Source organism: Schistocerca piceifrons, chromosome 3 (assembly GCF_021461385.2).
Source record: "Schistocerca piceifrons isolate TAMUIC-IGC-003096 chromosome 3, iqSchPice1.1, whole genome shotgun sequence".
In the NCBI taxonomy this organism is placed as follows: Eukaryota; Metazoa; Arthropoda; class Insecta; order Orthoptera; family Acrididae; genus Schistocerca; species Schistocerca piceifrons.
In genome coordinates, this window is record NC_060140.1 from 948,430,753 (window position 1) to 948,445,898 (window position 15,146).

The following is a 15,146-nucleotide window of genomic DNA, read 5'->3' on the forward strand; positions in this document are numbered from 1 at the left end:
GGTGAAATGTTAAATTTGCAATAATGAAAGCGAATCTAATTAAATCCCAAAAGAAAATGCTGAATTTTAAATGATGAAAGTGAATCTATTTAAATCCCAAAAGAAACTAATTGTGTGCTCAGTGAAAACTATGAAACTGTAACTAATACTAAAGAACGTTAAGAAAGTTACGTAACATGAAGTGCAATGTCTGACTTGAAATAACCGCAAAGTAAAATACTGCTCAGCTCGGAAGAAAATATCTGTTTAAGATTACCTTCTCTGTCCACTGTAAGTTAAACTGCTTACTTAGCACAACACCTGAAAATTCTGGCAACGTACCGTTTGCTCACAACAAAGCAAAGTGAGATCTGTCCTGAACGAAAAGTAGCTTACCTTTTGCTCAACACGCTATTTTATGTCTGGTGTACTGATGTTCTCTAAAGCCAACTGAAATCAGCAAATGGAGCAGCTAAAGAAAAATAAGCTACAGTATTGAATTTGTATTGTGTTAAGAAAGAATCCTGATCATGTTCTACACTCTGTCATCTGTTTATGTTCTTCGCGAACGGGACATGGTGGGCTATCGAAGAAGTCTGGTTCTTCTCGGGTGCTCACAGCCGTCTGTGGTTATAGCATAAGCAACCTCAAAATGAGAACATTTGTGTTCATAAATTATCGTCCTCTTGACTTGTCAGATAGTTATATACGTCTCATCTTCGTCCATTTGTTACTCATACATCCATTAGACATGAATTTTATCACTTGTGTTATTTCCTCACAAATGCAAACAAGAAAAAGGTTTCCTGCTCCAGTTGACGTCAGCAGATACCCAGTATGACAGCAGTTGCTGTGATACGGGACTCCAGTCTCCTGCGTCACAAACTGTCCCAGTGAGCGAACGTGCTGTCCTCTTCAACAGAAGTCTTTGTGCAGGGATGGAGAAAGACATCGGCAACGGCGAACTGCAAGCACTAGAGGTACTGTGAAACTTCTGCCCAATTACAAAACAACAAACGCACCCTGCATTATATATTTACACAGTTATACACGACGAGGCATTTGAAACTGTTTTGGTATTATTTGAAAAACTAGAAATCAAATTAAAAAAGAAAAATTGTTCATCTCGAAGAGGGACCTCCAATGACACCAAACTCCACCCCCCTGCCCCACCCCCAAGGCGCGGGAGAGGGAGGGGGCCTACTTTCTATTGAGGATTCGGATTCTCTCGGAAAAATGCATAACTTCTGCAGTAATTTTTTTTTTCAGTGCGTTATAGATAGCGCTGTAATCGACAAAAATCAAATTGCGTTAAAAACTGTTTAGGAATGTTAATATTTCTACATCCACGTGATTACTCTGCTATTCACAATAAAGTGCCTGGCAGAGGGTTCAGTGAACCACCTTCATGCTGTCTCTCTACAGTTCCACTCTCGAACAGCACGCGGGAAAGACGAGCGCTTAAATTATTCCGTGCGAGCCCTGATTTCTCTTATTTTATCGTGATGATCATTTCTCCCTACGTAGGTGGGTGCCAACAGAATGTTTTCGCAATCAGAGGAGAAAACTGGTGATTGAAATTTCATGAGAAAATCCCGTCACAACGAAAAACGCCTGACTTTCCGTCTATTACTACGAACTGTGACCTTTCTGAAAGGAAATCACGAATCCAGTAGCACAACTGAGGTGATAATCCGCAGGCACGCAGTTTGATTAGAAGACGCTTGTGAGGAACGGTGTCGAAAGCCTTCTGGAAATCTAAAAATATGGAATCAATTTGACATCCCCTGTCGATAGCACTTATTACTTCATGAGTATAGAGAGCTAGTTGTGTTTGCAAGAACGATATTTTCTGAATCCGTCCTGACTATATGTCAATAAATCGTTTTCTTCGCGGTACTTCATAATGTTCGAATACAGTATATGTTCTAAAACCCTACTGCAAATCGACGTTAGTAATATAGGCCTGTAGTTCCCTTTTTGGGTATTGGTGTGACTTGAGCAATTTTCCAGTCTTTAGGTACGTACGTTTCTGTGAGCGAGTGGTTGTATGTAATTGCTAAATATGGAGCTATTTTATCAGCATACTCTGAGAGGAACCTGACTGGTATACAATCTGGCCTTGCCTTTATTAAGTGATTTCAGCTGCTTTGTTACACCGAGGATATCTACTTCTATGTTTCTCATCTTGGCAGTTGTTCTTGATTGGAATTCAGGAATATTTACTTCGTCTTCTTCGGTGAAGGAGTTTCGGAAAAGCATGTTTAATAACTCTGCTTAAGTGGCACTGTCATCAGGACTTCACCCTTGTTATCGCACAGTGAAGGTATTGATTGTGTCTTGCCTCTGGTGTGCTTTATGTATGACCAGGCTGTCGTTCTAAAATCTTCAATAAGAAACCGGTTTTATAGCAAAAAAGACTCCGGAATGCAATTGCTTTGTCCACCTTTTTGGTGTAATTTCTTTCACATTTATGACGCTCAGTTTGCTTTATCCAATGGGGATTCTTTACTTGCCAACAACGAGTATTATACCGATTAAATTGACTGCGATTCGTAAAAGTTGATTCATGAGAGAAAATTATCTGTGAAATAAAATCCTCATAGGCTGCTAGTTGTTGTCGTATCCAACTGCAAATGTTCAAGCGGTTTAAAAGTCTTCCTCATGTAATTCTTGATGTCAACGATGTTGTTGTTGTGCTCTTCAGTCCTGAAACTGGTTTGATGCAGCTCTCCATGCTACTCTATCCTGTGCAAGCTTCTTCATCTCCCAGTACCCAACGCAGCCTACTCCCTTCTGAATCTACGTAGTGTATTCATCTCTTGGTCTCCCTCTACGATTTTTACCCTCCATGCTGCCCTCCAGTACTAAATTGGTGATCCCTTGATGCCTCAGAACATGTCCTACCAACCGGTCCCTTCTTCTAGTCAAGTTGTGCCACAAACTCCTCTTCTCCCCAATTTTATTCAATACCTCCTCATTAGTTATGTAATCTACCAATCTAATCTTCAGCATTCTTCTGTAGCACCACATTTCTAAAGCTTCTATTCACTTCTTGTGTAAACTATTTATCGTCCACGTTTCACTTCCATACATGGCTACACTCCATACAGATACTTTCAGAACGATAAGTGATGTGAATGGAATTTGCATACATACAATATGTGCAGAACACTTCTCTGCGAAATATTTGTCGAGAGCTAAAGTGTTTTTTACAAATTATGGAGAGCAGCAATCAGTCGTCCGAACTATGCGCATCCCCCATGTTAAATTCTAATTCTGTTTCGGATTGACCGTGTTTTGCGTGGCAAGTTAAATCTCTGTTTTTGGATGATACACGGCACAGTATTATATTTTTATCTAGTCCATTCTTGAGTCCATACTTTGGTAAGGTGCAACTCATCTCTCCCAGCGACCTTTTCTATTTTAGGTGGTAGTCGTCCAGAGCAAAATCAGTTGTTTGCGTCACCAGTATCTTCATGGATTGGTAGATCTTTATTATTCCAGATCTTTTTGTACTCGTTCTTGAGAGCATTTATGCGTCGTAGTTGACGGGATGGAATGTGGTTTCGTACTGGTAGACAAAATGGTTCAAATTGCGCTGAGCACTATGGGACTTAACTTCTGAGGGCATCAGTCCCCTAGACTTAGAACTATTTAAACCTCACTAACCTAAGGACATCACACACAGCCATGCCTGAGGCAGGATTCGAACCGGCGACCGTAGCGGTCGCGCGGTTGCAGACTGTAGCGCCTAGAACCGCTCGGCCACCCCGGCCGGCGTACTGGTAGACATTCCGTAGGCGTTGACTGATGACACTAGCAATCAGTCTCACATTGTTATTTAGCTGGACGTCTGTTTCTTATGCATATGGACTACTTAGCCAAACTGGAGCACAATAATCGTCGCTTGAGAAAACTGGACTCAGAGCAGAGAAACGTAGGGTGGAAGCCGATGCTCTCCAGGTTGTGACACACATCTTTTTGATAAAGCTGTTTCTCGTTTTCAGTATTTCGGGTATTTTTGATAGATGATCTCCAAAAAAGAACGGTCTATCTGGGGTTACCCCAAGATGCTTAGGGGTTGTATTGCAAGTGTAGTGTTTTCAAATTGTATGTTGCGTTTTCTTCTGGTGAGTTTATTAATTAGGTGAAAGCAGGAATCCTCTGTTTTGGTGGCGTTAGATTGGAGTCACCATTTGGGAAAGTTCTTTCACAGAACAACTAGATCTCCGTTAGAACTGCTTTTGACTGTTAGTTGTAGCTACACCTTGTTGCAAGTATTTAGTCGTTGGCGTAACCAAACTTCCTTGATTTTGTTTTTGGCATGTCTGCTTTGTACAAACTGAAGAGAAATGGAGCAAGAGCTGATCCGTGTGGTAAATCTCTTTTGATTTACTTGGAGACATGATGTTGTATACCAAGACTACTTGTAACACTCGGTCATTTAGCATATTGTTGATTAGCCGAGATGTTGGTTTGCAAGGAATTACACGAAGAAGCTTGTATATCACTTCTCTTAGGACTGTATTGTTGCCCATTGATAGGTGAATGAATGCAGCTACGGTGTTAAGTTTACTTTGAAATCCTGGCTCGTTGGAGGTGGAGAGTAACAGAATTTTATTTATGCAACTTCGTTTTGGCTGGATGCCTGCTTGTTCAAGCGGGACTGTCTCAAGTAATCTTGTACTGGGTCTATTATCGATTAGTCGTTCAAGTAGCTTGCAGGTCACACTTAGCGGGGCTATTATTCGATAACTCTTAGGGTTATCAGCTGATTTGCCAGGTTTTAGGTACTATTGAGGTTATCTTCGAGCATTTAAATTCTTGCAGTATGTTATAAAATGAAAGCATAGAAAGCAAAGGACCACAGAGCAGTAAGTTGATGCAGTTTTTCTCCAGTACAGTTAGTGATGCACCTTTCGCTTATGTGTGGGTTTATGTTTTTATTGAGATCCCCGTTGTACTGTAATGGTTTTTAAATGCTCATTATTACGCTTTTGTTGATGTTTTTGCAGCCCACTTAAAATCTGTTCACATCATATCTTTGTGTACGCTAAGGCTGACAGATTTACTGCATATTGTTCGTCAAGTAATACACCATCAGCGCATACTACCACTTGCGGCGTGACGGGGTCGGTCGTCTGCGTTTTTGTTATCGCTATCGTCCAGTCCACCTACCTCGACCATATTCTTGCCCATGTCCCTTCACTCTGTAGCAGCATATAGGTGTTGGGCAGTGTAAAGCAGCCATGATGAAACCACCACCTAATACCTGCCACACAGAGGCCTCGTAACTCTAGTTGGAAGTCAGTTCCTGCAAGTTCATGATATAAAAAATCGGGCGTTCGGGATCTTCAGTCTACTTGCAGAAATGCGTTTGAAATTAGATTAACTCTGCATTTTATTCATACTGAAACACATGAAATGGCTATCAAGTCTGTATTTAATATGGTAAAATGTTATCATTCATAGTTCACTGTCTGTATAATATATAATATTCACTAGAAAAGCAGTCATAATTTTAGTAAGTCCGACCCGACTAATTATCACGTCCTACCAGTCACAGATCCACAACTATTGGCGAGTTAAACATTCGGTCGTTTCAGTGGTCTTCTTCGTAAGAGTTGCTCGCCAAAATACTTCGTGCACAGCACGAAACACGCCACGCGGAGATGTTACTACGACCAGAAAGCTCTCGCGCTCATATCTCTCAAACTATTTAATTTAGAAACACCAAACCTTCATCGAATTGTTCGTAACTCCAGTCGCTTCAGTCACGATATGTTCGTACCGAAATTAGGTCACTATTTCCTCATATTACAGAGTATTTTTATGAAGCGATCTGACATCGTGTTATCCATAGACCGTCTAGCAAGCGGCTCTCTCTCTCGAGGTACTCTCCTCTCTGCACACTCCTCTTTTCGCGTGGGAACGGCGTAATTCTGATCGGCTGTTGATCTAAACGACCAATCAGAACGTTCCTTCCAGATCATTATCGCGGCAAATCTTGCCTTATCCAATCACTAATTCGATAGTAATTAACGTCAGCAAAACTTCAAATTCTTGTATTTTGTTTAATCAAAATAAACGAACTGCGAAATATTCTTCAAATTGATGAATAAACTTATTAGGCCTCTAGCTTCCAATCTGGTTACTTTTATGCAAAAGCAAGAGCACACCGACATACACCACCTGAATCGTGGTTCCAACAGAACTTTCCCACGGTTCGTTATTACAGGGTTTCTTGTAATATGAAATATTAAATTGTAATGTATGTCCCACATACACTCTCTCAATCATTGTCACGCAGTCACACGGAAAAATATAATCAAATAATAACTTTGACCGATTTTGGTATTACGTAATGCATAGTGCTAAAGTTTAAAAAAGAATCCTAATTAATTGATTTTTATGCACTGCTAACTTTGGAATGGCTTCGAATCTGTTATTGTTCCTAACTTGGTTTTAAAAAACAAGTGTAGGCTTGAGGAATTTTAGGTAATTCAGAACTATAATAAATAATAACTATAATAATAGTTATAAATAATAACTATAATAACAAAAATCTGAAATTTTGACAGCATCATTCCATTAATAACAAAGGCCTGTGTACCAAATTTGAACAAAATCGGATAATAACTAATATGGATTACTTAGATTCGTAGAGGGTAAGAACCTTCATATCGACTGAATGTTGTGCTATGCAGTTCTCACGGCAAGCAGTGTCAGCTGTGCTGTGAGCAAAGCGAAAAAAAAAAAAAAAAACCATCCTGCATCCACCGTACTAGAAGGCTGCGTGCCTTACTGCAACGAATGTCATCTCGTAGAAACTTGCTGCGTTACGCACTATTGCATTTTTTGGAGTTGTCTTGTACGGTGACTGTGCATTGTCCGACAGACACCCACGGAAGTTGTAACCTCCCCCTCACTTATCGACTTAATGACAGCGAAAATTAAACCGCATGTACCTAATGGAAATCTGGGAAAGCAATCGTCACTGAAGTTAATCTGTCGGTAAAGAGGTAGGAAAGGGTTACATCTAAATGAAAGGAAAAATGCAAATGAAATTGGTGGAAATTAATTTTGAAAAAGGGTAAAGTTAATAAAGAAAGTAAATGTGCGGTCGTTACGTTATCAATTAACTGGCGTTAATTAGATATTTGGGATTTGGGAAAAATTACGGTCGCCAGTCCTATGGACAACTACTATAATAACTGAAAAAGAAAGGTTAATGCACATATAATTAGCACTAAAGCCATGGCAACTGAAGGTTGACACATGTGGTGTGAAAACGAATGTTTGTCAGAAGTATCCAGACTCAGTATTGGCCTCCTACTACCATTTCGCATATAACGTAGCACAATCGCTATATTTGTAACCACTTTCATTTTGTCAACAGATGTCTCCTTCCCAGACTGGTTGATTTAGCACTATTAACCAAAAAGAATCGCTACAGTGTTCACTTGAAGAAGAAGCAGCGGAGAAAAATAGCAGTTCCACACTAAGACAGGTACAGACACATTATATTGTGATCTGTCTCTGCATTGTGAGCCTAGGAACATGTGGAACGACAGATGCGTGCAACTGGAAGCTCAAAGTGGGGAAAGATGCATCAAGGCAGGCAATGATGACGGAGCCCGCTGTTAATGGTTGCTGTGCATCTGAGGAAGGGATGGACAGTTCGCTAGTCGAAGCGGAAAACGCTGAGATCACTGATCTGAGTAATAGGTCCAGTTGTAAAGTTCTATAAGCCAAATGTTCTGTGCCCTTGTGCGTCGATCTTAATAAAATGAGTTCTCTCTTTGAGTCGCTAATGCAGCAATACGTTTTATAAACCAGTATCATGTGGGAAGAGAGGCATTGCCCAAACCGACAGCTGTTTCAACAAATAAAGCTATTGATTCATCAGCTATCGACAACCTCAAAAAAATTACATTATTCCAGTGAAAAAATCCATAGTTACTTGCATATCGTGGTATGTCAGAAAGATTCGAATATTAAAAACATGGAAACATACTGTCCTCTTTGCATGCTATCATTTTCTAATATCTAGTTTTGCTGTTTCAAATCGTTTACGAAATACGATGGATGTTACGAATATTTTATTCTGTCTTTATCATTTGCTTGTGCAAGCACTGTACTACCTATAAACCATTTTCTCGAGACTGTATATAGATATAGATCCTCTTCCAAATTTAAAGAATTATTCAATATCTTAGCTACATTTTGCAAGGAGCGATGCATGATCACTGTGCACCAAAACCAAACTCATAGCGAGTAGCTCAATTTTATAGGCAATTCATCATGAAGCAGTATGGAGTCATCACCAGCTTGCACAGTGTCTTATTAACAACTTGGTCCATGGCTTGGTCTGTGGCACTCTCGAACCCTACCAACTCAAATCTGGACTCATCTGACCAGACCATGGTTTTCCTGTCGTCCAGGGTCCAACCGATGTTTCGCCGCACTGTACTAACAGATACGTTCGTCCTACGTACCACATTCACTTCTGCGGTACTTTCACGGCGTGTTCGTTGTCTGTTAGCACTGACGATGCTACGCAAACGCCACTGCTCTGGGTCGTTAAGTTAAGGCCGCAGGCCACTGCATTGTACATGGTGAGAGGTAATCCACAGACATACAGAAAACAGGGCAAACGCAGCGCAAATGCGGAATATGTGGGTGGAGGCGACTAGATGCAGTCGAGTACAGTGCTGTACTACGCGTCCCGATCCCAAATATGGTGGATTTGCGCTAGGTGTTGGCAGCTGTACTACGAGGATCACTCCAAAAGAAATGCACACTATTTTTTTAATCCGTCTTTTATTCTACATGTTTGAAAGTTTTACAGTGTGTAGATACATCCTTTAGGCTGGTGTGAGTGTAGGCATACCATAACTTTTCGGGCACTGTACAGATATAAAAGATAACTGCACTGTTTGTGTAAAATGTGTATATATTGCAGTGTAATGTTACTGTGGCTTATGTTGTGGTATGACCAGAGAAAATGAGTGTGAGGGATGTAGAGGTAGCACATTGATAACTGTGAGGGTATGAGATTTTTAAGAGGTAAATTATGTGCGCTATAGATACTCAGATTCATTCCAGAACCACAGTGTAGTGTTCCCTTATCCTCGGGGCTCTGCCGTGAAAAATATAAAATAGAAAATCTGATTGATATCTTGAATTTTGGTGGTTTCAGTTACGGATAAGGCGGACTTATTATTGATTGAGATCGTGCTGTAATTTGACCGTGCATGGCAGACCGGGTCGGCAACACTACAAAAAGCGACTGTAGGGAAATAGCATCAGAAAACTAATTGAAATTTACCTTATAATCTTGTTAGATGCGCAGTATTAATTACAATATAGTCTTCATGGCTGTCCTCCTAATTTCTCTTGGAGGACGACCCGTCTTTCACTTTTCTCCGTCTGTTGAAAACTTCTTCAAGTTGTCACTGTCATGATCAATTTACAAATTTGGCGATAACCACCTCGAATCACTATTGAAACAACCTCGCTTTGTAATGTAATTTTAATTTCCACCCAAAAGCACATTCAACACCTCGCCGAAAAATACACGTCTTTCGTATGAAGACAAGAGAGAGAGTGTCTAATCAATTAGTTGTTAAAAAAACAAAAACCTACGCAAAAGTAAAAAGACGAACAAAATTATTTATAAAAATCGGTCGCTGGCGCAGCGCTCTTCTGCGTGCGCGATCGTAAATTATATCTTTGTATTGGCGGAGGCGCCGAAGTCAAAGTACCATTACAACAGCCATGAAGAGGATACATTACCTGTTCATCGATTGGTGTCAGACTGCAGCAGCAATCGTAATATTTAATTGTAGTTACACCGGTAAATATATTCCTGGTTCCCAATATTCTTGTGAATCTTGTATGTATTTGATGATCTGTAGACAACTTTTGTGGGATTTAACTGCCTGTGCAATATGGCGATGTGGACAAAATAATTTTTTTGCCGCTGAAAGTCTCGTCTGCAGAAAACAATGGAGAACGGTGCTCCCACATCAGCAGCAGCAGTTTGGCGACTGAATTCAGTGAAGGATGGGCTGTCCCATTAGGGTTGATAGGAAGAACGTACCCTGTCCTATTCTGAGACGCATTCCAACATCTCTCTCGGCACTGGACTCACAGTGCAGCTGTGTGTCGTTGCACCAGCAATGGTGCCTAGGTGGACATGTGTTTCGACAAGTATTTGTTGGGTCTCAGGTATGAAAGAGATGCTGCTGCCTCGTGCTTGTTGGACCTGAATGGACATCGGTGAGTGGCTCGGCAGTTGATGGCCGTGTCATCACTTTGCAGGGGCTGCTGGTGCACCCTGACCTTGGCATCGGGCATTGGGTGGCAGGAAGTGTTTTTTATTAGCCATCTTTTGTTTAAACTATATTCCATCCATTTTACCGACCAATAGGATTCCATGAATTAAAAAAAAAACTACCCCATACATGAGAAGAATATCGATTTTATTAATTTGCATAAATTTTATATATCAACATGGTGTTAGCAGTGCAATAGTTAGAGAGAGGGTGTGTGTGAGTGGGCCACATAGAGCACAACAGCAGGTTAAGTGCAGAACACTACATTAATTTGAATAAGTTTTATGTACAATGCAGTACAATAGTTTAAAGGGGTGGGTGACAAAGAAGAATCCGCCAGAAATGACGTTCAAAAGCATGTGAAATTCGAAAAGTGTACCAGAAAATGGTGGGAGAACGTAAGTAATTACTTAATTTGGTATCAAAGGTGGTCCAATAGTTTAAGGAAATGAGGGTGACATAGAAAACCACTTAACAGAACTATAGGTTAAGTGCCGACAAAGGGCCGAACTTTAGGTTAAAACACCCAGTCTACAGTGCTGAACATTCGGTTATGCAACATGTTTGCCCCATGTAATCACTTCTTACAAGACCTACACGTTACAAAACACCAGAGAATGATGAACAAGAGAAATCCAACCCCCACAAACTGAATGTTTTTATACCCTTGAATTTCCTGTTATGAGATCCTTCCTCTCCACCAATTTCCATATATTCCATACACAGCAATCGATTTCTAGACAAATTCTTGCGCTAAATAAATTAACTGTATTCCATACACCGCCATAAATAATTAAATAATATTCCATACATTTTCTAAAGTGTTTAAACAATATTCCACACACTGCAATTGAATTCCCTCCAAATGACCGATCAATTGAGTCTCTTTTCCTGCCAATTTCTGGGAGGGATGTTGGGAGGGGAGGGGGCTTACCAGAGGGGGAGAAGTTTATTAATTGATTAGTTTAATTAAGTAGTCAATCAAATTGATAAGAGTGAGACGGGCTATCGAATAACTCAGACCTGAAAGTGTACCTGTAGCAGCGAGGGGTGAGGTTTCCTGAGTGGGGATGGGAGTTAGAGGGGGCAGGTGCACAATAGGTTAAGTGTCTGTCAATCAAAAGGAAGGATCCTCCTAGTAGAACAATAGGTTAAGGACCTGTCAATCAAAGGAGAACAATAGGTTTGCCCCTGAGTGCATACCTGCCTCTGAGGTAGGCAACCTGCACTAACAAAATGCGCTAATGGCTGCTTTGCTCTACTACTCAAATGTACTGTTCACTAATGAGGCTTCATTTCAATATGCTAAAACTTATTCCAGCATTGAGAGACTATTGTAAATGGTGAAGGAGAATTTATTATTGATGACTGAAGTCTCCATTACGTGTATCTGTTGTGTTCATTAAACTTACAGAATAATGCTATGAACTTATGTATCAACTTAATGACTGTGTCCATGAGGGCCAGAGATGGACCAATGTGTTATTGACTTTTTCTATTTGTGAAACTCATTCTCTTGAATTAAGCATCCAGTTTCTCTGAAATTCTCACGACCTGTTTGCTTGCAGTCTGCACATGTACACCATACCTACAAATTTCCGTCCCATTTGGATAATTTCTCTGTGGTGCGTCATTTCTTTATTTTCTTTTCTTTTTTTGGTCTTAGAGTGTATTGCTGCACCATCGTTGTTAATCTCGAAATAGTAACGACATAATGCTGAACTCACATACCATGAATACTGGATGTACTAGTAATATCTCAAACAAATACAGACACAAGTGAATTGCATGCGCATAGGAACTGAATTCAACAACGAAGAACTGTAAGAGAAAACAGCAATGAAATGGACTGAGCGATTATACACAAACATAAAAACTAATTGAAATATTGTCGAAATAAATTTGGGTCAATGAGACTGCTAATTTTTGCTGTTGTGGTAATTGAAAACAGGACCAGATAACTCTACAGACAGAAAAAATATTGCCCACAAGCTCTACCAGCAGAGTATGGCTCTCGCTGCCTGATGCTGCAGGTAAATAACTTTTGTAGGCACAAACAAAAAATAAATGTCTGCCTGTCTTGTTGGGGACTCATTACCGTTCCATGTCAGTGATGGCGATAGTAACACCGCTGTTTCGTTGTTCATTTTCAGGAGAAGGCTGGAATCCCAGAATGCAGTACAAAAACAAAGGCTTCTCCAGCATTCGAGGAGGTCCTGGACGCCATTGGGTCCCGGGGGAAGTTCCAGACGAGGCTGAACATCGTCTTCGTTTGCTTTGCCTCATGCTTCGACCTGATGAGCGTCAACATGTTCTACCTGGCTATGCAGACTCCTGATCACTGGTGCTACGTCCCTGGCAGGGAGCTTTCCAACCTTTCAGTTGAGCAGTGGAAGAACCTCACCATACCGAGGTTTGTAGTGGGAAATATTTTAGCTTCCATCGATCGAATGTTCCGTCGGTTCTTGGTAGAATCTTTATTTTATGGATGAAAACACAATACTTACGTAATATTCTATAGTATTTATTATTTATTTCACAAATCGGTTTTTCCCTTTTGTGCAATCATCAGGTACAAAGGTAGCTGGTGCAGTGAAGTTTTATTGGATATTTATACTGTTGAATTTATTTTCTTCTATGAACAACTGTTGTAGTTTGTATATAGCTAATGCGTAACATGTTTTACCTTGGTTAAATAGTCATACATCGCCTTTACACTCAAATAATCCCTGAAGTTTTATTCCTAAACCTAACTCCGGAAATGGAGATAATCTGTAGATGAACTAATTTAAAGTATTTGATTCAACAAAATTTCACTGTATCACATACTTGTAACTTTGTACCTGATGATCACGTAACAGTCAAAAAGGGTTTGAGAAATAATTAATAAATGTTGTAGGATCTTACACCACCGTTGCGTATACTGTCATTCATATTTTGGATTTCATTTATTACAGTTGCCTATTAATTCCATGGAAGGTGAAACACAGTAAGTACAGCTTATTATAGGTGTGTGTACCGCATAAAATGATAAAAGATGGCACAGGACCGATCCTGGTTTAAATTACCATTCGGAATATGTAGCGTAAACAGAAAACGTTGAACTTACAATATTAAAAAGTAATATACTGATGGCGCAGCTTGCTTACTTGAAACACGGGATATGTGCAAAGGGTGCAACTACTTTCAGAGTCAGATCTTGGAGAAAAATCTCTCAGGAAATCCAGAGAAGTTACGGTTCAATGACACACTGTAAAAGGAAGGTTTGGGTACAGATCTTTCGCCTAGTTCTTCACACAACAGTCTAGTGTCTAAAATGAAAACAGCAGACAGAAAGTGGGAACATTAATCTCCAAATTGAAAAATGAGTTCAGCTGTAAGGACACTTCTAAATGTAACGTTGTCTGACCATCGTACGCACAAAAATAGGCACTACCAGTACTGAAAAGGAGTTTAGACCATTCATTACGAAGATAGCACCAGAAAAATTTCTATTACAAACAACTTTATGCGGAAGGTAACTATAGCTCAGAGTCATTGTGAATAATAATAACAATACTCAACACTCAATAACCATTCAAATTATCACAAAAATTATAACAATTAAGAAGTCAAGAATGGTGGGGTATTTCCAAAAACCACAGATCTGTATCAAGGCGATATATTCCTTCCCTTTCAAAATTTCGCTCAGTGATTTGTATTCTTCGCAGATGAACTTGAAATGCGTCTATACTGACGTGAAACCGGTAGCTGCGAATAAAGCACTTTTCATACTGCTATGCGGCTTCTGGAAACACCTCATCGTTCTTGACTTTTTAATTGTTATAATTTTTTTGATAATTCGAATGGTTATTGAATGTTGAGTGTTGTTATTGTTAGTCACAAATTCCTATTAGCTTTTATACCGAATACGCTGTGTAAAGTGCTCCTTTTTAAAGCTTATCTTTACCAAGAATCTCTCAGTAAGAAAACAGCTACGCAGAATCTATATCTCCATTCATACTCTGCAAACCACTGTGAAGCGCACGGTTGTAAAACATGTTAAGATGTTTTCGTTTTCCATTCACGGGAAAGTGATTGCTTTGTTGTTTCTGTGCTCGCTGTAACTAGTCTTCTTTTGTCTTCGAAGTACAACATACATAGGAGGTATGGTACATTCCTTGGTTTGTCGGTTAATAATAGTTCTTGGAACTTAGTAAATAGGATGTAGAGGTATAGTTGGCTTTTATCTTGAAGCATTTTGTAAGCGGCCTGTGACGGGGTTGGGGGTGGGTTGCGTGCGAGGGTTGGTGGAGTTAAACAAACACAGACAATCCCTCATACGACTATACACCACGTTACGTAGCACATGCACATGGCCACAATATTCTATGACTGAGCGCCTAGACCTCACGTACCTATCTCCTGTCTGCGCTTGTTCTCTTTTTGTTCCAACCACCAGCTAAAGATTGATCTGAATTGTTCATTTACTAATTAGCTGCGGGTTGGGGGAGCATACACACGGCCAGAACCACAAACATCTGGTAAAGACTCACATTTGTTCCACCAGTGCAACGTGGGCTGGACTGTTCACACAAAAGGTGCAAATAAGTGCGTGCATGACATCTAGCATTTTTCGGAGAGTAATTTCTCGGGTTCTGTTGGTCACAGAGACAAGGGGTCAAGTGTTATGGATAGCCTTAAGCCTAGAGACCATTTGTATACTTTGGGAATAACGGACATGGTGTCGCTTCTTGTTTTTCTTTCCGGTTTGGCCATTTGAGGACAACGTTAATTCGCGTCAAGTATCTTTTCTTCTGGGCTATCTCATTGTCCAATATTCTT

At 40.1% G+C, this 15,146-nt stretch overlaps 1 protein-coding gene across 1 annotated transcript; it reads left to right on the forward strand.

The window, feature by feature from the left end:
* The first annotated feature begins 917 nt into the window (after positions 1–917).
* Positions 918–14,931, forward strand: LOC124789257. The gene is made up of 3 exons (XM_047256553.1): positions 918–959; positions 12,476–12,742; positions 14,800–14,931. The coding sequence occupies exons 1-3, from the start codon at positions 918–920 to the stop codon at positions 14,929–14,931; spliced, it is 441 nt and encodes a 146-aa protein (XP_047112509.1).
* Positions 14,932–15,146: the final 215 nt, after the last annotated feature.